The sequence below is a fragment of the Silurus meridionalis genome, chromosome 9 (genome assembly GCF_014805685.1).
Source record: "Silurus meridionalis isolate SWU-2019-XX chromosome 9, ASM1480568v1, whole genome shotgun sequence".
Taxonomy (NCBI): Eukaryota; Metazoa; Chordata; class Actinopteri; order Siluriformes; family Siluridae; genus Silurus; species Silurus meridionalis.
The window spans coordinates 18,479,706-18,503,890 of NC_060892.1; the positions used below are offsets into that span (position 1 = coordinate 18,479,706).

Consider the following 24,185-nt stretch of genomic DNA (forward strand, 5'->3'; position numbering starts at 1 on the left):
TTACAGCGCTTCACTTTTTCACATTTTATTTTACAGCTTAATTCCAAAATGGATTCAATTGATTATTTTCCTTAAAATTGTACAAACAATACCCCATAATGACAACGTGAAAAAAATTTTTTTCTTTTTAATCTTTGCAAATTTATTAAAAAAATTAATAAAAATTCAAATACATAAGTATTCACAGCTATGACACTCAAAATTCAGCTCAGGTGCATCCGATCATCCTTGAGATGTTTCTACATTGGAGTCCACCCCGGATAAATTCAGTTATTTGGTTCATCTTTAACAAGGCAACGACCCTGAGCACACAGCAAAGATAACAGAGAAGTGGCTACGGGACGACTAACCCGATTGAACACCTCTGGAGAGATCTGAAAATGGCTGTGGAGCAACCTGATGGAGCGTGAAAGGTTCTGCAAAGAAGAATTAGAGAAACTGCCCCAAAATAGGTGTGCCAAGCTTGTAGCATCATACTCAAAAAGTCTTGAGGCTTTAACTAGTGCCAAAGTATTGAGCAAAGGCTGTAAATACTCGTAAATGTGTATGTATTGTACACATTCTTTTTTTTTTCACAAGATTTCAAACACACTTCTTTCACGCTGTCATTATGGAGTATCGTTTGTAGAATTTTAAGGAAAATGTGAAAGTGAGTGAAGTTCTGTGAATACGTTCTGTATGCACTGGAGATGATAATCTGTAATTGGGGTACATTATAGAGTTGTATTTTCAGTGTCACATTATACCACTGTATATGCCACCTGTACGTCTCCAGGACTCGGAGAGGTGCAGCCAAACCCTCTCATCCTGGAAATGAACCAGCAGGACCAGGCCCTCACGACTCAAGATAACAGTCACTTTCTTATTCTAAATTGCACTACTTTTCATGCAAACTCAAAATACAATATTTATTTAATTCTAGACAGTGTACATACTTCATGTCTGTATATATGTTCAGTCACTTTCACTTTTACATTCTAAATTGCAGTACTTCTCATGCAAAGCCACTTTCTGTATACAGTATTGATTTCATATACTATAGTTTATTTAAAAAACGGTGTAGACATTTCGTATCTGTGTATACGTTTGCACCTGACACCAAGACAAATTCCTAGTTCAAAAATCTCCATAGAACCCATATAAAATGGAAGGAAAAAAAAGTAACTTTATTTACACATCTTTCTCGACGTGAGCCATTTCGTTGTAGAGCCACACAGAGCTGTCTCTCCCCGGTTTGGCAACACGGTTGTATGTGAAGTTCCTGCCATGCTTCATATTAAAATCCATCACAACCCTGCACCAGCTTCTTGATCCAGACACAAGAATGACTTCAGTATGTTCTTCTTTTGTCAAAGGCATCTTTAAGGGCACCTCCCCCATTGTATAGAGGCTTTGGAGACACCGTGTAATCAACATTACACTATCATGTCAAATAAAGCAAACAATGTTTTATATTCTCATGAAATTCATTTAATGTGTCATGTGTATGGGTTTAGAACAAGGTTTAGAGAAGGCCGTGAAACTCAAATGTACTTATAGGATGTTTATTAGGGATTTTCATCTCCATAACCGAGGCCAATGTGATTCGCATCTCGATGCATTGCCGATGATACGATACATTAAAGATACATATGAAGCAGCCACAAGATGCGATGCGCTACATTTCAAATCATGAATTTACTTAGGGCCTTCTGACTTCTTACACATTGCCCTTTTACAAACAGGCCTTTGTAATGCAAAAATTAAACCAGATGTTCTATTGGTTCTTTCTCCTGGCAGATGCAGCTCTACCTCTGCCATGTCAATCTTGTCTATGTGACTCTCAGGACACTCCAGTGTTGTGATACGTCATATATGAACGTAGCATATGACCAATAATTTATGACCGATATTTTACATGTAGATTGATTTTTCTTTGCTAAACTGTTTCTCAAGTGTGAGAGAAATCAATCTACATATAAAATATCGATCATAAATTATTGGTCACTTTCTAAAAAAAAAGTATAGTGCATCTACTGATAAAAATATATATAAATAGGTTTTTATCGATACGAATATAAAAAAAATATATTTACGAATCGCAGTACAAATTGTATTTGTACTTGTATCTAGTGCACGCACATCTTTACTTTACTTTACCTCCCTGCTGATGCGATTTGGAGAATCTTACCATCCATAATGTTTAGAAATGCAATATGAGTGGGAAAGAATGGCACCAAGATTGCAGAAGCACTCGTGTGTTTTGTGTGTAAACGAATCGCATACAGCCGGATGATCTGATCAGTTCTGCCACTTTTCCTCGGGAGGCTGTGAGTGGGGAAGGAGGAGGGAAATGGTAAATTGTGGCTGCAGTCCATGCAGTGTATTTTTAAAACTTTGCTGCAGACTTTTAGACTCAGGATTAAGTTTAGAAAGAGAAAAAGTATTCACTGTGTGTAATCATAATAAAAAAAAAAATCTCAAAACAACTTCCATTATGCATAACCTTCTTCATGGAAGTGTGTAAGTTCTTACTGGTTTGACTTCATAGTAATGCTTTAACCACATGCTCTGCTTCACTGAGGTGTAAATCATTATCTAACACTTAAAGGAAGTGAGTGCAGGAGAGCTGCGAGGTCAAGAACTTATTCCTGCAGGTGAACATTTTATTCAGTCCATTACACATTGTTATTCTTTCCTCATTCCACCTCACAGTCAGGACCCATTATGTTACTTTGAAAATCATGTGACCTTGCGGACACATCCATTGCTATGGTAATGGCCATCCAGATGGCCTTCTGACGTCGTCTCCCCCTCCTTAAAAAGGGGGAAAGGGACTATTTTTAAATCTTTGGAAGGACACAGTTGTCCTCTGATGCCCTCTAGTGAAAATCTATTGCCATTTCTTCAGCTGTAACTAGTGCTGAACTTTTACTAATGTACTGAATGTAAAGAATATTTTAGATGCCCAAAAACAGGAGTCTTAGGATGTTTACTACATGGGGTATTAAAAACACAATGTAGCGCTTCACCGCACTTACAGAAGGAGTAAACCTCGCCCTGACACCGGAGAAAAACCAAAGCAATTATTTTCATCATCTTCACCGTTTTCTCTTCCTCCTTCCTTTTGGCTTTCCCATATCACTATAACACCATGTCTTTATTTGGAAGTGCAATAAGTCTACAAAACAGCACTGCGACTTGAAGGCCTTGAGATATTTTAACAGCACAAACCTTTATTTATTTATTTTTTTTCATTTCAGTAATTTCCACAACATACACAGTAGGTTTGGTAAACTTCACCACTGAACATTTGACACCATGCCCCTTATTGTACTTAGAGTTAATTTACTACTGCATAATAGTTCATTGATCTTTTTTTTCTTCCAACTTGAATGTATACAGAATTTCCATATTAGAAAAAAGGAAGATTTACAAAAATAAATAAAAGTAGAAAAAACACAACAATGCATTGAAATCAAATGGTGCAGGATTTTAAGTCGTCCCCCAAAAAAAAAAAACAAAAAAGAAAAAAAGAAAGAAAGAATATAAAAGCAGGTCTTTTTGAGCAGTGAAACAATTACTATTAATTGTTATATTATTTAATCTTTCTAAAAGTGATAGGACCAGGACACTAAGAATCAGCTTGTAAATCCACAGTTTGGTCTCTGAGGGTCAGTGTGTGTTCAATTTGGATCGCTCTGCTTTAACTGAATTGGAAGTCATTTGAGTTCCATAGTAAACACGTTCTCTGTCCATCTTTGTGACGAGATTTCCTTTGCCCAAACCCTAAACCTGTGATATTTATCTCTAGAGGGGTATATTTAAACAATAAATACTTTAAAACCTTTTTTTTCTTCATATTGCTTTGTAATAAAGTGACACATTCATTCACAAGCAAGCATACACAGAGCAGATAAAGCACATACTTTAAATATCTCTTCTTTTTTTGTTCTTTTGTTTTTGAGCCCAAAGTCACAGCACAATTCACACATAAAACTAAAGACTCAAATATATTTACAGTCATTTCTCAGGAAGACAGCATAGCAAAGAAAAGAAAACTGGGTCTCATATATATATATATATATATATATATATATATATATATATATATATATATATATATATAAATATAAGAATGTACAGAAATGCATTTAAATAACAAAAAGTCATAAGGGGGGGCTCTGGTTTTGTTTGTCATCATAGTCTTTTCTTCTCAGTACCAATACGTAGTCTATAATAAGTAACAGTCCTGACTATCGGTCATATGACATGACGAGCACATTTACTACATGGGATGTCTTTTTTTTATTCCCTCAGTACAACATGTAAAGAATACGTTTTCTGCACCATGACAAGCCGCTTACAGAAACATTTAGAAAAAAGGTCAGAAATGGGGCTCGCAACATCTCTGAAACTCGCATCGAGTTCGAAATAAGGAACATCGGATAACGTTATGCTGTGGTTAGAACTGGTCACACGGGCAGAGGCGGAGGTTCTGTCGCTACAGCGATGTGAGTATGAACACGCATAGCGGTTTCTAAAAGGGCGTTCTTTCGTTTCGAGACCTACGACGGACAGTGCGGAATCTTAAAACTATTGGCCTAAATGGCTTCGTTTCCTTCCATGCATTTTACACTGAGGAATGTCTATGTGTAGCCGACTTTCAGCAACTGTGACTAAAGGTACTGTGATTAAGAACTACAAATATGCACGAGAGGTTCTGACAAGCAATGCAAAGGATTACCACGAAAAAACCTTACATGACTATGTTTCTCGTCATAGTTCTTTGATTTCTCATTTTTCAAAATGATATCTATATATTTATATATATATATTTATATATATATATATTTTATATGGTACTATACCTGTATTAAATACTGCACATTGTCTATATACATGTTTGGAATAAATATACAGAATGTTCTCCCCTAGTATTTGTTCGTATTTTAGTTCACAAAAGTTGAGCACGACGATGGTATAATATATGAAGGAAAAAATCAATAAAAAATGTAAAAGTGGCACATAAAGGCCAGGTAAAAGTTTCACACATAGGGAAGAGACGCGAACACGTGATTTGTGCTTCGCCAAACTTCTTGCAGTAAAATATTAAAGTATGGCGTTCCCCTCTCCAAGACTAAAATGAAAAGAAATTATAAATCAAAGATAGTGTAGTGAGATATGAGAAGGAAACTGAATTGGGATCTGGGTAGAAAACAAAAGATAATAATTATCATTGTTCGAGGACCTGCTAGTTTTGAATTTTCTTTTCCTTTAACCCTTATTATGTTACCTTGATCCTGTGTATGGTAGTGCAGGGCAGTGTAGTTGGAGAAGGTGGGTGAGGTCATTTTAGCAAGCGCAGTCCTGGTGTGGAGCAGCAGGCTGCTCGGTGAGCTGAGGACCCTGTTTGGCTCCAGTGACGGCCGGGTCACCGGCATCAAGGCTCTCTGACATCTTCTCACAGATGATGTCCACCAGGCGCTCGAAGGTCTGCTTTACATTGATGTTGTCTTTGGCACTGGCCTCAAAATACTCAAAGCCTGGAGCAAACACAAGCAACTCATTCATCAACCTGTATTTTTCATTCGCTGCTGTGGGGTGTAACACTGACCCGAGCATATCATGTGTGCAGACTTGCGTTAGTGATTTTATTTAAAATGAAAGGTGATTGGCACGATTAGGCTTTTATTTGGTTGGCATTTCATTTGTAATGATTTTCGACAAAAACAAGACAACCAATCATCATGAGCACCAGATTCCTCATACTTGTAATCTGGTTGGTTGCATTGTATGGAATTGAATTGGTAGCATGGAACTGTAGTCTATAATGTGTATAGGGGAATAAAAATTTGTATTTTCTGCTTGCAACCAAAACTAAATGAGATGTTTAAATATTTGTGTAGCATTAGTAGTGGCTTGGAAGTGGTCATTTATAAGTTAACATCATTGTTTGATGTGCAAAATGGGAAAAACAAAACAAAACAAAAAAAACATGGAAATGTCTATTAAAGAATGTCCTGAAAACAATGAACTCACCGAGGTGTTCAGAAAGCTGTCGTCCCCTTTCAGAAGCCACCACCCTTTCATCATCCATGTCACACTTGTTGCCCACCAGAAGCACCTGGGCATTATCCCATGAGTATGTTTTTATCTGTGTAGACCTGTTATATGAAAACATCACATCAAAGATTTCAAATTATTAGACTGGAAAAATAAAAAAATAGCTCACAGATTTGACCAATTTAAAAGTCCATTATTCAAGGATAAATCCTATGTGAAGGATCAGAGCCCAGCATAACTGTGACGCTCGAAATATCTTGAGATTAAGATTGGAGACATTTTTGGAACGTTCAACCTTCACATCAGTAGCTCAGAACCTTAACCACTGAACAGCAACCGTGCTTATGTTACAGCGCCACGTTTCAAATAACAGAAGGGTTTTGTTTAAAAAAACGACTCACCAGTCCTGTACAGCAGCAAACGATTCTTCGTTAGTGATATCGTACATGAGGATAAAGCCCATGGCTCCCCTGTAGTAGGCTGTAGTGATGGTCCTGTAGCGCTCTTGCCCTGCCGTATCCTATCCAGGGAAACATTTCTTTTTAAAATGTTATTTAACAAAACATGATCTGAATTTAGGAAGTGATATTCTGCTCAATGGGCATTCAATTTGGCATACATATGGGTCTTCTTAAGACAGGCACATTTTCGCAGTCACATCCAATATCTCCACTCAGCAGGAAGTGAGCCATTATGGATTTTGTGTGCTTTGACTGGCACTGCACTTATACTTCTCTGACAGGGTTAATCAAATTCAGAACAGATTCTGGTCAGCATAATGCCATATGAAATTTTTGAAAGATTTCAATACCTCCAATGGCTAGGTCATGAGGAGGCGATTCATTTACATATCATTCGTTTATAACAGGAAGTGTGGTACAATTGAATTCGATTTGATTTGTATTTGCGCTTTTATTAAGAGACGGCTTTGCAGAAATAAGCAGATCACTATTTCACATTCATACGTTTGTGCCTATAAATGAATCTAATGAGGGGAAAAAACTAAATGAGAAGAAAAAAAACTCTCTTGATTCTTTTATATGAGGAAGAAACTATGACAGAATCCAGACTCATGATTCCACGGTATATTATGCAATGAGTGTATAATATAATAAAGGTGCTTGGGCCCATTGATCCCTGCTTGCAGCTATATTTTATTTTACTTTTGCATTCAAAGGAATTGTAGGAAACATATGCATTTTAAAGCTTGCTAAATATAAAGATAACAGTGACTGTTCTGAACCCTGTAATCAGTATCTAAAATTCATCATCTGACTGTAATAATCAGCAAGGAAAATCTACCTAAAGGTGGTGGCCCTTCCTTCCTATTCATTATTTCATAATGCACGTAGACAGACTGTAAATTATAAGGTTATTAATAAGCCCAGGATTAGCTGAAATAAAAAAAAAAAAGCTGACATAGAAGAAGTGACAAAATGAAAATGAATGTTCAACCAACTGTTCGGTTGCCATGTTGCCAACAACAACTTACACCAAAAGGATATCAGTGTGGGTTTTCAGCACTGTAAACTAATACTTGCTTTGCTTCTGCCACCGACAGCCAATTATTTTGTTTTTCTCTCAAAATCTATATTCTATTCTCCCACACGCTTGCATAACATGATGAGCTAACCCGTGTTAGCTAGGAACATTGGTTGAAACAATGCCACACTTTGACCATCAAATCAATAAGCAAGCCCCTTTTGTGCTCCCTTAATGTGGGCAGGTCCTCCTGGAAGAGCTCACTCTCATCAGAACAGAGATTTTTCACTGCACACCCCCAATGCTGTGTAAAATGTTAAGTATAGCAAAAACACAATTCAATGATTTGAGAAGTAGGTTGTGGCGATTCAGGATTTTATCCTGGCGACACTGGTGAGGTGGGAAGAGTCCTGAATGGGACACCAGGGATCCATAATCCATAAACTTTTACGTTGTGTAACGTCCACAGAACAAGTTAGTTCCTGTTACCATGTATGCTACAGCATTTTTTAACAGTCATTTCCTCGTTGCTTTAAGTTAATAAGACAAAAAGATCACAAAAATAAAGAAACCACCAAGAGTCATAAAATGCACTTCATTTCAAACTATCAATGCTCCTAAAATGATCATCAGGACTGGATTAAAGAGCAATGAATGAGTTTACTACAGACAGGGCATCTAAGTCAGTGCCATACAGGGTTGCAATTCCCACACAGCAAGAGGAACCTATTAAATTACCACAAGACCTATAAGGACTGGTTCTTGTCTCCATGACACTACACACCATGCTGCAACTCAGTGCCCCATAAACAAGCGCCGTGGTAACGCAAAACACTTCCCATCTGTCTCACAGCTCTTGTCTTTGCACACCACATTGCCTCTGCGGTAAATGGTGCTGTTCTATACTTCTTTTAAATTAAAAAACAAAACAATGTGATTATTACAATGTGTGTAGTAAAGATATGGAAGAATGTCTGTGCAGCATGCAGAGATTTAGGCTTAGAGCCATTTTCCTTGCCTTCGATGGGCTTATCATGTATTACACTGGGGGAGGGGGTTTTGAAAAAAGAAAAGAAAAAAAAAAAACAGGGCAATACAATGGGAAACTTGAAGCACAGAGGGGGCGGGACAATGGCGTTGTGTGCATTTCTGATTGGCTGTAACCTCAATGCATCAGTGCACATCTAATTAAAAAGGTTCTCGCTCCGCTTCCAGGCTACAGGCCATCACACAACACAAGGCACATCTCCCATCAAGCGTTCATCTGACTAATCACACAATCTCTACGTTTTCCTTCTTCACGTTTATCAAAGCACATGGTAGCTTTACTTTTTTTTTTCCATCAAAATCATTATTTTGTTCTACCAAGTTAAAAGAGCATGGCGCTAGTTCTTCACGCATATCATATTGCATCAACAATGGCATTACAACGTCACCCGATCTCACCCAAATCTGCAGCTTGATCCTCTTGTCGTTTCTGTAGATGGTCTTTACTTTAAAGTCAATGCCCACTGTGCTCACGAAAGCCGGAGTGAAGGAATCATCTGCGTAGCGAAACAGAAAGCTGGTCTTTCCTACACTGCTGTTGCCGATGATCAGGATCTTGAACATGTAATCAAAGTTCTGGTCGGAGGACTCCTTTTGTCCATAACGGTTATCTGTAGCAGAGGCCATCTGAAGAACAGAGAAGAAGAGAAGAAGATATGTAGATCTGATGTTGGGGGGAAAAGAAACAGATGTCCATTGTACAGTCAAAATGAAATCTAGTTACACTCTTCCAGTAGTAAATAGAGTTTTATTAGATATTGTGTAAGAATTTAAGCTAATGAATAAAAAAAAGAAAAAGCAACCCCAACAATCAACCCATAAGCTTTATTTTGGATAAAAGAATGATAAGTTTCTCTCGTTTAATGTCTTTTAATAACACCACACTACACAGTGGGAACAGTGTAACTGTAAGAACAATGAAAATAAATGACTATCGATCAACAGGAGAATCCTCCGCCATCTACTTCAGATCTAATACGTAGCCAATAAGCTTCTGTAACACAGGACATGCATCAAAAATCAGCCAAGCAAAGAATAAAAAAATTACTCTTCAAACCAGCATAAAAGAGATGCCAGTGCTTGGCATCAATCAAATTTTGTCCTGCCATGTTGGATCAATATTTGATCCAGTGCCACTGGCAAAGGTCTCATTTGTCTCCCCAGCGCAAATCTAAATAGAGAACCAGTGACAGCTTTTTTATTGACCGTTATTTGATTGCGCCAAAACATGGTTCCTACAGTCCACAGTCTATGAACCACTGTTGCACCTCCGCATCAGGCAAGAAAATATGAAATGATCCTGAGTCATATCTAAGGGAGTTACATAGTTACATGGCATGATTATGAACAATATGTTCATCGTGAGTTTGCATGATATTGCAAGATTGCGCGGACAGTTTTTAACCGTCCTCGCATGGCTTTGGGTGGAAAAACCTCAGAGTAGGTACTAATTAGAAATAAACATTTCTTTGGTATCTTGGAAACGGTATTTCTAAATGATGAGTTTTGTACTCGGATAAATAGCTTTCGTGTAGGATTTTTTTAAGGATTGCACTGAAGGATAGAACTCCAATATTGAAACCCTTTAGCTGTCAAGATTATTATTATTATTTTTTACATTTTCATGAGCATTTTCACAAGCTACAAAACTTGATTAGACATGCCGAAATATTTTATCCCACCTATACATTTTTTTTTGTGTTTGTCTTTGGATGATCCACAATAACAAATAAGTGTTGATTACTTGCTTATTGAGATGTTGCATAATAAGTGCACCCACAGCATGTTTGATTTTAATCAGGAGGATTCAGGTTGCGATAAAGCTTCCTGCCCCAATCTGATGCAAACTCTGACTCAGCCCCAACTTCCAAATGTTTGATGAGGTCTTAATAAACTTGCCTTAAGCTAGAAACTGCAGGTAGAAAATTTTTCTAATGAACTTAGAAATTCTGGTTTAGTTTAATGCCAGTAGGATATTTTAATTTTTTTTTTAATTTTAACTTTAATTTTCAGTCTGGATGGAGAAAAAAATGAAACTGGACTGGATCTAGTCTTATCAATGTATTTCCTGTAGAAATCCCCCCTGTGAAAATTCTACGCTAGATACGGCGAGAATCGTATGGAGGAACAATCTAAACTCCTTGCTATTTATTTGAAACCTGATCGCTCAGAGCAAAGTGGAGCACGAAGGTGTGCTCATTTTGAATATCTACGTGAGGCCTACGCTAAGTAGGACACAGCGTGTAATATCCCATCTTATTCAACACATAAAGAAAGGTCTATTACTGCCCGGTTTTCAAGCTTTAGGCTGCTTCATACTATAAACCCAGATGCCTGTCACGATTAAAAAGTGCTTTTAATTAACAATGCGGTTGATTCATTCTGCAAACAAAAGGCAGTACATGGTATAACCTTTATTTATGGACTCCAGAAATACCCACGTACAGCTCTGCATAATAGCAGAGCATCCCTGAGTGCCTTCCGCGTTTCTGCAGATAACAGACAGCCCGAGGGCCCTAAAAATAGAATTTCACTTTTAGAAGCACATGATGTCGAAGCCTGATATACTTTACTGATGCGGACAAACACCCTCGCTCAGAAAGATGAAGATGCTTAAAGTCATGGAGGAAGGATTTAGAAAAAAAAAAAAAAAAGCGCTGAGCCCTAGCTTTTTTTTTTTTTTTTTTTAATGAAACTGCAGTGCACTTCAATGAGCCGGAAAAAAAAAAAAACTTAGATAAGGTTTTTAGACAAAACATTAGAGTTTAAGGTCAACTTCGGGTAATGTCAGGGTGTGCTTAAATCAGACCATTGGGAAGGCCGTTAAAGCCTAAAGCCTGAATTTATTGGCACCCTAATCCCTATAGATGAAATTCCACTGTATACAATCTATGAAATTATAGCAATAGTAGAATGGTCTAATAATAATAATAATAATAATAATAATAATAATAGTAATGGCTTTTTGAAGCAGGAATGAAAGATCAGAGCTCAGACTCATGATGCACCAAGCTTCTCATAACAGAAATCAGACTGCACACAATGAACGTCTAAGTTCTTGACCCAGCCATTTAACAATCCGACATCCGTGTGCAAAATAAAAAAAAACAGTGAGCGATAGATATCTGAGTCTCACTGAGGCCTACAGGACATTTGGACTTATGATGGACGCATTGTCCAGAAAAACCCTAGGTGTGAAAATGGAGCTCTAAGGGCGGATGATGACGGTGCGGCTCAGTGCGCGTCATCCGTACAAAGCAACCATCATCATCACCACCATCATCATCCTCCTCCTCCTCAATACGCTCATCATGTTTTATCTAGAACAATATATTTATATGACATAACCATATTTTAATAAAAAATTTAAACCTCACAGCATTGGATTCATTCAGACTTTAAATAAGCATCATGGCTGATGGTCACATCAGAGCATCTTATGTAACTCACCGATCGGCTACACGCACACTGCACAAGAAATCAGGCCAGTTATTATTAATCAGTATTTATTTTTTATCCGCTTCTTGATACATGGCACGGATCTGCGTGCGCGTGCAAAAACAAACAAACATTTAGATGAAATAAACCATCACTGCAATGAATCCTAACAATCCAGAATCCCAGTGTTCACCAGGGTTGAAAGAAAAAGCGCAGGAGAAATGAGAGGATGCTTCTCACCGAGGTTCATGTCAAATGAAGGTTATTCTTTCGACTGTTTTTTTTTTCAACGCTCTATCTGCTCAGCTGTAAAACACAGGGTAGAACCAAGGATGCGCTCCGACGCAGCCCACAAAACAAAACACAAACATGGAAATATCATACGCATTTGTCTTACCGCGAGAGATGTGTTTTAAACGCCAGTTACGCCAATGCTGCACTTCTCTGAGCACCTGCAGACACTCTGACGTCGATTGACGGACGTGTGACGCACGCAGGAGGCGGGTTTTCAGAGGTGCACAGGGCGGAGAGAGTGACGGCTCAGGGAGCCAATGGGAACACACCATCTCCTGGTCAGTAAAATATTCATAAAGCGACGGGCCTTCAATCCTCACAGGGTCGTCATGCATTATGTAGCATCCTGGCTTTAGCCAATCTATAATTTATCAATTAAAAATAAAACAGTTCTACAAAATCCTGGCATTCACACAAACTCAACACTTTCTAAAATTCCAGTTTTGTAGTTTAGAACTTGGGAATTCATATTCAATAGTAATTTCTTTAATTTCCTTCACTTCTGAATAATGTTTTCAGGGAACTTGCCACACATACAGATATTTGTGGCATCTAGTTTGGGAAGCCTTGATATGGATGTGTATTTTTTGTCAAACATACAGAAACCAATTAGTGTTAAGACTCATTTTCCAGCAGACCAGTAGCATTAAAATGTTTCATTTGTTTCTACTGATTCTAAATGCTCTATACAGTAAGTCAGCTTCTATTTCCATCAGGTGAATGAAATCCCAGTGTACTCCAACACGCCAACAACAAGCGGAGGAACAGTTATGCTCTTTCTTTTTCTGACTGTATGTAAGTAGCCTATTTATTATGCAGTTATCCATCCTCCATCTACAATCAATCAGTGACACCAGAGACTATACGACCGCCATTGAGACATTTGCTATTTGGATTGATCACCTTCAGTGACTCGGCACAAGACTGTTACGTGCACAAGAATTGCTTAAGGTTACATACGCATTAGAAGAGATTTCTCAAAACCTCTCAAGTCTGGAGGTAAATAAAATTTGAGGTCTGCCCTCTGCCTTTTACCATCTATAAACACACAGATGTGATTTAACATTAGCAAGGATTGACGTCACTTTTAAATCTATTGAATATTGTTTCTCCCTGAAACAAATTCCTACGTATTTTTGCTTATCTCTATTATTAGTAAGGAATCAGAATCGATCGCTACACATTTAATTACTCTGACCAGGCATGACTTTATGACCACCGATCAGGCATAAAATTATGACCACTTCCTAATATTGTGTTTGCTGCCAAAACAGTCCTGACCCATTGAACATTAACAACATTAATGTCTTCAGCAATTTGAGCTACAGAAGCTCGTCTGTTGCATTGGACCACACGGGCCGGCATTCCTCCCACGTCAATGAGCCTTGACTCCCCATGAACCTGCCGATTCACCACTGTTCTCACCATTTGAGCACTTTTGATGCAACTTATAGGTGTAAAAATTATTTTTAATCACAACATCTGTCAGTTGTTGCCTAGAGCAAGATTATTTAAAGTCCAACTCAATAATTAGTTTTACTTATAAAGTTTCGAATAAACAAAATTTTTACAAAAAACATGACTAAACAGCGAAACCAGGTTAGTGATTATTTTGTAAGTATAAATAAGACACTTCAGTCTGAATTGTTTATATTGTGTTCTATGGTCATTATGGACAAAGCCTCTTTGTCTCATCACCATCTTTTCATGGTTGTTGTTTCTAATTGTCTTTGTTCCTTCTCCATTTTAGGTTTTCTCGTTTGTGTTATTTTGTGTTGCGTTTTCTCGTTGTGTTTAATGTATTTGCAATATAATTCGAAATATCTGCACTCGCAACCACCTCCACTCGCATTACATGCCACGCTTCATGTTACTACATTTGTTAAAAATAAGCACTTTGAACAGATGAGGGTTGTAGTTTTATTTCAATGTTCAACCTTTATCTTTTTTCTAACAAGCAATGAAAACACAACATAAATCTATGTTACTGGTCACAAATGATGGTCTGCTTTAGAAGTGCGTGATGATTCATGTTTGAAACTTTCTTCCATAATGTTATAGAATTGTTCAGAGGGTTCGGTTTAAACCACTGAATTGCCTCAATGAATCTCATCCAGACACAGTTAATTAGCTGATAATCCTTCAGACTTTCATAAAAATTTGTTTTGGACTTCACAGTTGCTACTGGTTGTGCTCACTACGCCTACTGATGCTGCTGCACCTTATACACTTGTACATTATGTGGACTGAAGTTTGTGGACCACATAATTAATCTGTATGTGTTTTTTAATCTTTCCAATACACATGTACATACACATTTGCTGTTCTAATAATCTCCACTCTTCTGGGAAGATGTTCCACTGAATTTTGAGTGTAGTTGTGGAGATTTTTGCTCATTCAGCCACAAGAGTGTTAGTAAAGGCAGGTAGTGATGTAGGGTAAGGGGTCCTGGGGTGCAACCTGTGCTCCAATTCTTCCCAAAGCTGATCAGTAGGGTTGAGATCAGAGATCTGTAGCAGGCCACTCAAGATCTTTTACTCCAAACCCATGTAACCCAGTGTCATGCTGGAAAAGCTGTGTCTAATAGTTCTAATAAAGGGAATATTTTATGCTACCACATCCATAGACATCCTCTATAATCATGTGCCTCCAACTTTGAGGTAACAGTTTGGAGAAGAACTACATATGCCTAAAAAAGTCAGGTGTCCCAAATAGTTTTTTTATACAGTGTAGAATGACGTTGTTCATGACATTGAATTGTTCACCATTATCCTTAATTTAATCGATACCCCAGGCCCTGCTTAATCGGTTTCTCAATGTAAGACACACACAAAAAGACAGCTTAAGTTAATTTATTTGAACAACCTGAAGTAGTCTGGAGTTTTTGACTTTAAATGTGGCACATGAAGAAACAGATACAGGATTGGAGAAACACTTTTTTTTTAAAACAGGAAGTAACACTCTTACTTTTTAGACTTAAGACACAAGGTGACAAACAAACACAACAAATGGCAATTTTCACGACTTGCCAGTAAAGGGAATCAACAGGAAATGTGGCACATCAGTAAAGACATGAAACAACATAAAAAAAATGATGAAAATATGAAAAATTGCAACATACAGTTGACTTTACTGAACAGCCTCGTGATGGCATCGGAGCGCTTTTCACTGTGCAAGTGTGTGAAATTTGTGAACATTTAATGCAGTTTAGTGGCACTGAAGGGACAACACTCCCTTAATCAACACATTTGTGGAAAAAAAGGTTTTAGTGCTTGCTCTACAACAGAAAAGTGGGATTTCTGTATTCACATTAGGTAATATACAGAAATACAGTAGACACCAAAAATGCTAACTCTAATAATAATGTATTTAAATATTATATCTGTTTTTATTATTATTGGGTAGTCATCTAGTTTATTCCAAAAATCATGTGGATTAAACCCTGAATGCAAATACTGTTAATGTTGTGTAAATGAAAGGAAAAAAAAAAGGATATCAGTGAACCTCAGGGACAGGCTTTCAGTCAGATGTCTTGGATACTAGTTTATCTCAAGCCCTTTAAATTGACAAAATAAAATTCTGATATATTGGGGGGGCTGTCTCAGGAGATCTGAGATCAAAATCACAATAATCGAAGCAGAAAATTGTGGCAGTTTGCAAGCTGTCAATAATATGTTGAAGATAATGGTGTTAAAATCAGTTTTATGTTAGGTAGAAAAAAAGAATACATTATACACTGTATTTTATGTTACAAACACGACTGGAATTGGTGATTTAAGTTAGGAAGTGGGTACCCCTGAATATTCTACCCAGCTAAACCTGTTCATTATATCCGGCTTCACACTGTATGAGTCGACTGTATAGTATATTTGCGCACCCAGACTTAGATTTCATGTAGTCATTCATTTTCTGACAGCAACATTAAAAAGAAAAGTCAGCACATGAAATATGTTTCCGCTGAAACATTTGTGATGCTGCTTAGCAAGTTTTGGTGCTGAATTTCTTTATATTTTTCTGTTAGCATCGTCACGGTGGTGTTTAATATCACGGAAAAACATTTCCACTGATATCAGTGCTAACATAAAGGAAAAGATTTCACTGTTATCTCCTACAAGTAACAGAGCATTAGATCCTGTTCTTACTCAATAAAAGTAGTGCATTCAGCAAATTTTAAGAAACATGTAGGATACAGTGAACCAAAGTAAAAATGGACTAATTTTTCAATGTTGGAAGCAAAAAAAAAAAAAAAGAAACCGACTTGTATATGAATCTCTAACATGAATGAACATGATGTTAATTATAAGCATTAATATGCAAATCACTGTGTGTGGATTTCACATCGGATAAATATTACGTTTTAAATAAAATAGGGGTATAAATAATTATTATTTTTTTACTTTTAAATACGTTTTGCACAGGAAATAGATCAAAACCTCTGGTCCTACATTTACATTTATGGAATTTGTCAGAGCCACATATCCAGAGTAAAAAGAAGCGATTTATTATTAGTCTATAATAAAGACTTGGGAAATATACAGGGGTACCGTTGCTACATTCAAGTGAATAATTATTTATATCCTGAGGTTATTAGTGTCATCGTTGTATCTCAAGCTAATATTTGGCATGTCTGTCACTTGTTCATTCATCTGAACAAAATGACAAAAAAAAAATTTTAAAAATAAATGCTAAATTAATTCTTTCAAAGATAAATGAAACTTGTCCTAAACTAATAGTATGGTGTGGGAAAAAAAAGTTCATAGACCCTGTTAGCTTACTATAAATATTATAATTTCCTCTATTGACAACATGTACATAATTAGAAGGAAGACTCTCTTTCTCAGAAGATCTCCTTGCTTTGTTAATAGACCCTGAAAAGGCAGAGCCATCATCAGATCTCTCTACGGTCACTGAGTGATCATTTCAGCCACCTGTGTGCTAGACACAAATGCTTAGAAAATCGTAAGAAGCTAGGATTCAAAGGCTTATCTGGCAGGAAAAAACAGGAAATGTGTGTCTAATAGGTGAAATGAGGAGTTATCTCATTAGCGGGTGTGAAACCTGCTACAGCCACACTTAAGTTCATCACAGATTTAGGAGCAAATTATCGCTGAGACATCATGTCATTAGGACAACAGTGCCATGCACCTAGCTATGCACATTTCCATCTCATTAGTCTCAATCTTTTGCAGTATGCTTGTTTGTTGTTTCAGGAGATAACGTCCTTTGGCACCGAGTCACAGAGCACTCAGGCTCTTCCTGAGGGCTCTCGGAGTCCGACTCGCCCTCCTCCTCCAGCGTCAGCTCGAACTGAAACTTTTCGCTTGTTGAGGCTCCAATGGCACCGTGTGAGTCCTGTTCCTCGGGCGGGGGCGAGGGACTGTGGCGAATCATGCTCTGGTACCACTCGCGGTTGTCCTCCAGAGTGTCAAGGATTTCTTGTGCGTCAGGGTGGACGAGGTCAGCCCATGTCTCCCACAGAGGGTGTACGATGTAGTCAATGAAGCCAACCTTAACAAGGAGGAAAAATAGTGGTCAGACAATAATAAAACTATTACTATTACAACAACCACTAATAAATCTAGCTAGCTAGCTAGCTAGCTAGCTAGCTAGCTATAGATAGATAGATAGATAGATAGATAGATAGATAGATAGATAGATAGATAGATAGATAGATAGATAAATGCTGTAGACCAGCCTATATATTAACCACTTCATTGACCATGTTGTTTTGGTACCTGAGACTTCTCCACTGAAGCAGTGTGCTTGTCACACATGGGGCTAATCTCCATGCCTTTGTCGCGCTCCCGGTCACCCTGTGTGAAATACTCCACCATGATGCGGTCTGTCCACTGCCTGTAGATCTCGAGGGGCTTTGTCGGGTTGCTTAGGTCGGCACAGTGGACCATGTTTTGGAGAACCTAAAGCCAGAGGATGGTGGAAACGTGAGCTTTTCATTTAAAGCAGTGAAAGAAAGCTTTAGAACAACCTGCAAAACCAGAACTGTATTTTAGACCTGTATTCTGTCTGAGTAGTTGTCCAGCAACAATACTCCAAGACTGGTCACTTTCTTTGTCTCAACCATGGTCTTTAAGTCTGCCAGAAAATTCATGTGCTTGGACATGTCTGTGGCTAATACCTGAAAAAAAAAAGGCATAAATTAGGAAAATCATTTCAAATAAGTGTTAAGGATGTCAGCACACCACACAATTACACAATCACCACAGACTTCAAACATGGCCCTCATGAACTCCATCTCCCACACTCGACAACACTTTTGCAATGAGTGCAGCATTTCTTTGTCTTTTTCATGCTGTGGTAAGGGTGCAAACATTTATGCAATCAAGGAAGGACCAAATACAAAAAAACATATGCTCAAGGTAACATTATGTAGATCAGACCGAGTCAAGCTTAAATCGTAAATCCGAATCTCACCATGTCGATGACCATCGTGCGCAGTGACTGCCGCTGCTTCTTGCTCAGGTTCTGAAAGATGTCACAGTTTTCTTCCTGTAGTAGTTTAAAGCCCACAGCCAGGTGGTGGTTCTCCAGTACAGATGCATCATTATACATCAGAGCCAACTCAGAGTCTGAAAATAAAATAAAGATTAAGCTGTAAAAATTGCACCACCAAGGTATACACACTAAATTACCTATAATTCAGCTACTTAGATGTGACCCATGAAACAAGAACACACCTTAGTAAGTAAGGGACATCTATGTTAATGGCAAGTTATCATTGTCATTGATAAATGACTGGGTGATAATTGAATGGATGATAATTACATGGATGACTCAAAGGATAAAAACTATGATTGATTTTTATTATATACAGATCTAGAATTGTGCTTGCTTTACACCATACACAGCGAAAGAGAGTTGCAACAAGAATACATTTACTGGAATTAATTTCATAAATAAATGCTTAGAGTGAAAAAGAGATTGTGTGTGTATTTGTGTGTGTGTGAATTCCTTGTGTCTGCACCTTCACTTATAAGGAAGCTGTTGATGTGCTATTTTAGTTATATTTCTTATTGTAATGTTTTTTTTTCTATAGTTCTCTAAATCTTTTTTGTACAACGGACCATTTTCACCAAATAAGTTAAAAATGACACACAGAAGTCATACATTATATAAGGTCATTAGGAAATGTTTAAAATAGCTCTCACTTTGTAGTTATTTCTATTTGCATTTACACTTATGGAATTGTGGCAGACCCTTTTTAAAGAGATTTACTATTGTCTCATTTATACAACTATATCAGTTGAGGGATGAGGGCCTTACCCAAGGGCCCAGCAGTGGCAGTTTGGTGGTGCTTGGATTGGAACTCACGACCTTCTGATTAGAAGTTAAACCACTGAGCTACCTAGTTCCTATATGTCACGGTATTAATATAGAACAGAGATTAAACTGACCACTACTACCTGTGCTGTTAACAGTTTAACCTTCCAGCCTATCAGAACAGAGTATTTTTACTGAAACTTATATACCTGATTATAAATAATGGATTTGGAAGTAATTGTGCAGAAACATACTGGTGTTAATGAGGAATTGGTTTGACACTCCAGGATGATCAACATCATGTATGGCACTCGCGAACAAAGCAGCCATGATTTCAAGGTCGGTGAAGACATCCTGGAATAAAGATCAAGTTAATGCTTATTATTATTGTTATTATTATTATTATTATTCACAGCTAAAATCTGATCTCTTTTAGTTTGCTCAGGAAAAAGAGCTGAACGGAACCTCTAAAGCAGGTGAGGAGAGGAGCACATGTGTGGATTGCACTACGTCAGCAGCATGGATGTTATTGTGATAGGCGACATCAGCGTGGTAGTGTCCCTCTAATGTCATCATGAAGGTGATAAATGTGTCCGCTGGGATCTTAAAGCACTTCAGGAGGTCTCGTTCCTAGAAGAAAACGATGACGCAGTGATGTAATAATATACACTATCACTATGTATAGAGCAGTCAGTCAAGGTACTCAGGGAAGAGTAAAGTTTCATACCTGGAATATCGTGTACATTATAACCGTTAGTGGCCGATTCCCTGAATGCTCAGCTATTTTAAAAATATCAAGGCCCCAGCGATTGATGTCTTCTATTTCCTAGAATTAAAAAAGTCTGTGTTTAAATGAAATCCTTCATCATGAATGCATTTTGTATCAGCTTCATTATAGCTTATTAAGCAAAAGTTTTGCGATTGGTCAAGTCTATTTGATAGGACTGTAACATGTCATAAGAATAATTTATTACTGTTATACACATATCATGGCATAGAAATGAGTGTTATTTAAATGATATAACAGTGCCATGATGACCTTAGTGGAGAATATCTCGATATTTGTCATAATTGTTAATTACGCTCTGTACACACATAGCGACCAGCACACCCTTGACCACACACACACCTCACACACACTGCCGTCTGTATTTGCTTTTGAATGGACTTACATATCAAATGTGAGAACTATATCTTAATCATTTATGTGATTCAGTGTTCCGGTCTCCTGAGCATCAGGCAAAAAAACGCTTGAGGTCTATAACAGGTTTGCATTTAACTTACAAATTCACTTTAAAATAACAAGAAAGTCTATGTTGTTCTGAAATTTAATGAATAATATAGTACGCATTAAAATGTAGTCAAAAAATGAATGCAAAAAAATAACAAAATTAAAAATAAATAAATAAATAAAATTTTAAATGTTTCCCAGAAATAAAAATAGATAAAATACAGGTAACTTAATTTACAGGCAACAATTTCACCACTGGTTTTAGTCGATCGAGGAAGTCTCAAAACATTTGGTTATGTTTTCCAGTTCTATATATTGATATTGATAAATCTTCAAATTTGTTCATGCATTTTATGATTGTTCCTAGGATGTAATTTACTGCTGTAACACTAAACTTTTAAAAAAAATGGTGCTCTAGTCAAGATGTATGTTATGGCAAAATTTATGACAAATGTAATAACTTTATGATGCTGTTATAAACTCAAGCATTAACAAGTCATAACAGCATTTATAGTAATATAACATTTTACTAGTAAAAACTCTAATCTAAACTTTATGTCTAAAGGCATATGAAATAAAAGGGAATGACATTAAACAAGATATCTTGGTCATGGCAGATACTGATAACCATAACTGGGGACAAAGAAGGCATATGAGTTTATAACTGGTATAGTACTACTAATGACTTTGTCTTTAATCCCTAATCTTGTTTTTATGTGTGTGAATGGACTGACCTTGGCTAGCAGGCTCTCGTGCTCAGTGTTGACCCCAAATCGAGGGATGCGACTGGGGGCGAGGCTCGGGCTGTGTGTCAACTTCTTAACTCCACTGATTTGAGACATGGGACGCCGCTTCTTCTCCTTCTCCTTGAGTGGTGGAGACAGAATCTCCACATCGTGTGGTTTCTCTACACACCAGAGTGAATATACAACAATAGTTTGTGTGCTTAATCAAACATACATATATATATATATATATATATATATATATATATATATATATATATATATATATATATATATATAAACCTTCCCACGTGTTTCCCCACACACTGATTTTGGCTCTTCCTGTAGAAGAGATTCCTCATTAAACCAAATAATATTAATATCAATGTAGTACCTTGAAATGACTAAGAGGGTTTTATTTATCATATATCATATCACATTATGTACAGATGCTCATTTTTTAGCGCCGGGTCCTGTTTATCACAATGTTACTTAAACCCATGCGGACACACACAACACAGCCGTAGTCCCCATAGCAACAACAGGCAATGTGTTTAGGATTGTTTCCAGCTTTTCTTTTGTTTTCTCCATCAACATGATTTCAATGCTATTTTACTGTTACACTCAGAGCAAACACCCATTTATAAAGCTGTTTTTATTATTCATTCAATCAATGCATTCAAAACCATTCACACATAAAACCATTCACACAAATGTTTTTTATCTGAAACCCTGATTTTCAAACAAACGATTCATGTATGATGTTCAGTGTCTTACATGCTGACTTACCTAAAAATGTGCTTGCTATGAACTCGGACACTTGGTTTCCCGAGCGGCTCGTCTCTGACAGCTGAGTAAGTTCACGGTTCAGCATTCTTTTAAACTGCACACAGGACACACACACAATGAATCAGTTATCAGCAATTACTGTGATTATTATTTCGGATAACTCCCAAGTACATTAAATTAGAAACAGAAAAAAAAACGTGTAAAATAATAAATCACAAGGGTTATGTAAGGTATATGACAGGGTGTGAAGTTACAGAAAAAAATAAAAAACTTTATGCTAATGTGTTACAGCTCATATGCCATCAACTGCTTTCATACATACTATAAATACTATGATTACATCGTACTTCGTACTATATGATTATCAGTACTTATCTGGAGGGTTAAATTTTTTTTTTAATGGTTTCTTTCTTTTTAGTACCTGACATTTGACATGCAAAAGTAAAAAACAACTTTTTCTTATTCAGTCGTCATTTTATAGCGCAGATTTTTTTTAAGCCTAATGGCAAGTGCATTTGTTTAAAATGGGTGGTCTGGAACCTACTGAGAAACCCTGTCACAATGTTGACATTAAAGTCGACAAAAAGAGAGTGGACTGAAACACACACACTCTCACACACACACACACACACACACACACACACACACACACACACACACATTCAAATGACAACTTTTATTGCAATTTCTACACAAATAATCTCTGCTAAACCATCAACTGTCTGCTTGTTCTAGTTAGTTTTGTGTCGTCTAGTGTTTATTTATGTTTTATGCAGCACCATTGTCCTGGAGGAACCTCGTTCAATTTGTGTACTGTACCAACTGTATAAGGTTGAAATGTAATAATAATAATAATGCCATTTTATTTAAATTGTATGCATGATCATTGTGTGTTCCAAACATGCAACTTAAGCCATAATGAGACACATAGAGGACATACTGTAGGTAGGCATCTCCGGTGCCATCTAGAGGTGGTAACATTTCAAAAAGTTTAATATATTTTCTGAGGGCTTTGAAGAAGATATTTTGTGTAGGAATGAAATTTTACTATGCAGCCAAAAGTGCTAGGGATGGCTTGTGCACCAGTTAAGATATTGCTAAAAATATCTCAAGAAAATAGTCATTCATTTGGTCTTCAAAACTTCAACACTGATGTTCTGATCACAGGGTCACTTATTTCAGGTTCAGTTCTCCTAGAACCACCTTCAATCGAATGTCGACTAAATTGCCCGAACGTTAATAAATTAAAAGCACTCACAAATTCCTCAATACAGAAACAGGAATTCGAGCCACACATTCTTTATGTAGAGTATGATTACATTTTTGACCCTCAGGTCTGGACTTGTTTAACTGAGTTGGATCTGATGCGGTTTTCAGTGGCACTCTTGGAAAAAAGCCATACCACTTAACACACATGAATGTTTTGCAGTTGCAGTGGCAACGCAGGTAAACAATAGCAGCAGCTTTGTGTGAAGACAGGACCCTCCATTCAGATAATACGGGTGTCTGAGAGGACGATAACTGCTCAATGAAATCAACAAGATGCCTGCATCTCTGCAGAGGCTGTTATGTAATCAGGCAAGTGTACTATGAAAGAAAAGTCAAGTGAGGCCACAACGCACATGCACGCACGCAGTCACTGATGCACACACGTACAAGCATGGATTTCTTTACCCTAGACCCTCCGACATTAAAAACAAGAAACATTGGCTGGTCTTTTCCCAGTCTTTAACTGTGTTCTGTTCACACTGTAGCCTCAGATTTATGTTCTTATGTCATGTTAATCTACAGACAACAGTTGGATCTGATGCGGTTTTCTGTTGTTTTAGCCATCCACTTTTTATTTTTACCGAGAT

The 24,185-nt window shown here is 37.2% G+C and overlaps 2 protein-coding genes across 10 annotated transcripts in view; both read right to left on the reverse strand.

The window, feature by feature from the left end:
* Window positions 1–3,193: 3,193 nt before the first annotated feature.
* rab3ab (RAB3A, member RAS oncogene family, b) lies at window positions 3,194–12,539 on the reverse strand. The gene is made up of 5 exons (XM_046856994.1): window positions 12,410–12,539; window positions 8,974–9,201; window positions 6,447–6,565; window positions 6,022–6,146; window positions 3,194–5,525 (listed from the first exon to the last, which is right to left on the reverse strand). The coding sequence occupies exons 2-5, from the start codon at window positions 9,199–9,201 to the stop codon at window positions 5,335–5,337; spliced, it is 663 nt and encodes a 220-aa protein (XP_046712950.1). The 5' UTR covers window positions 12,410–12,539; the 3' UTR covers window positions 3,194–5,334.
* A 2,603-nt stretch (window positions 12,540–15,142) lies between these two features.
* Window positions 15,143–24,185, reverse strand: part of LOC124390986 (cAMP-specific 3',5'-cyclic phosphodiesterase 4D-like) — a 76,420-nt gene continuing 67,377 nt past the window's right edge. For all 9 annotated transcript variants that reach the window (XM_046857162.1, XM_046857166.1, XM_046857164.1 and 6 more), the window contains 9 exons: window positions 22,330–22,423; window positions 21,550–21,722; window positions 20,312–20,410; window positions 20,050–20,214; window positions 19,839–19,938; window positions 18,739–18,893; window positions 18,320–18,442; window positions 18,042–18,224; window positions 15,143–17,814 (listed from right to left, as the gene is read on the reverse strand). In XM_046857162.1, coding sequence (XP_046713118.1) covers window positions 17,482–17,814; window positions 18,042–18,224; window positions 18,320–18,442; window positions 18,739–18,893; window positions 19,839–19,938; window positions 20,050–20,214; window positions 20,312–20,410; window positions 21,550–21,722; window positions 22,330–22,423 — 1,425 coding nt within the window. In that variant the 3' untranslated portion in view covers window positions 15,143–17,481. The remainder of the gene's footprint in view (window positions 17,815–18,041; window positions 18,225–18,319; window positions 18,443–18,738; window positions 18,894–19,838; window positions 19,939–20,049; window positions 20,215–20,311; window positions 20,411–21,549; window positions 21,723–22,329; window positions 22,424–24,185) is intronic.

Bases quoted from the DNA above. Each gene is read 5' to 3' on its own strand.
- rab3ab (XM_046856994.1), bottom strand. From the start codon at position 9,201: ATGGCCTCTGCTACAGATAACCGTTATGGACAAAAGGAGTCCTCCGAC. The intron at 6,566-8,973 runs GTGAGATCGGGT...TTCCCTGGATAG, and splicing joins GGATCAAGCTGCAGATTTGG to GATACGGCAGGGCAAGAGCG. The intron at 5,526-6,021 runs GTGAGTTCATTG...TGTTTGCTCCAG, and splicing joins ACAGCTTTCTGAACACCTCG to GCTTTGAGTATTTTGAGGCC.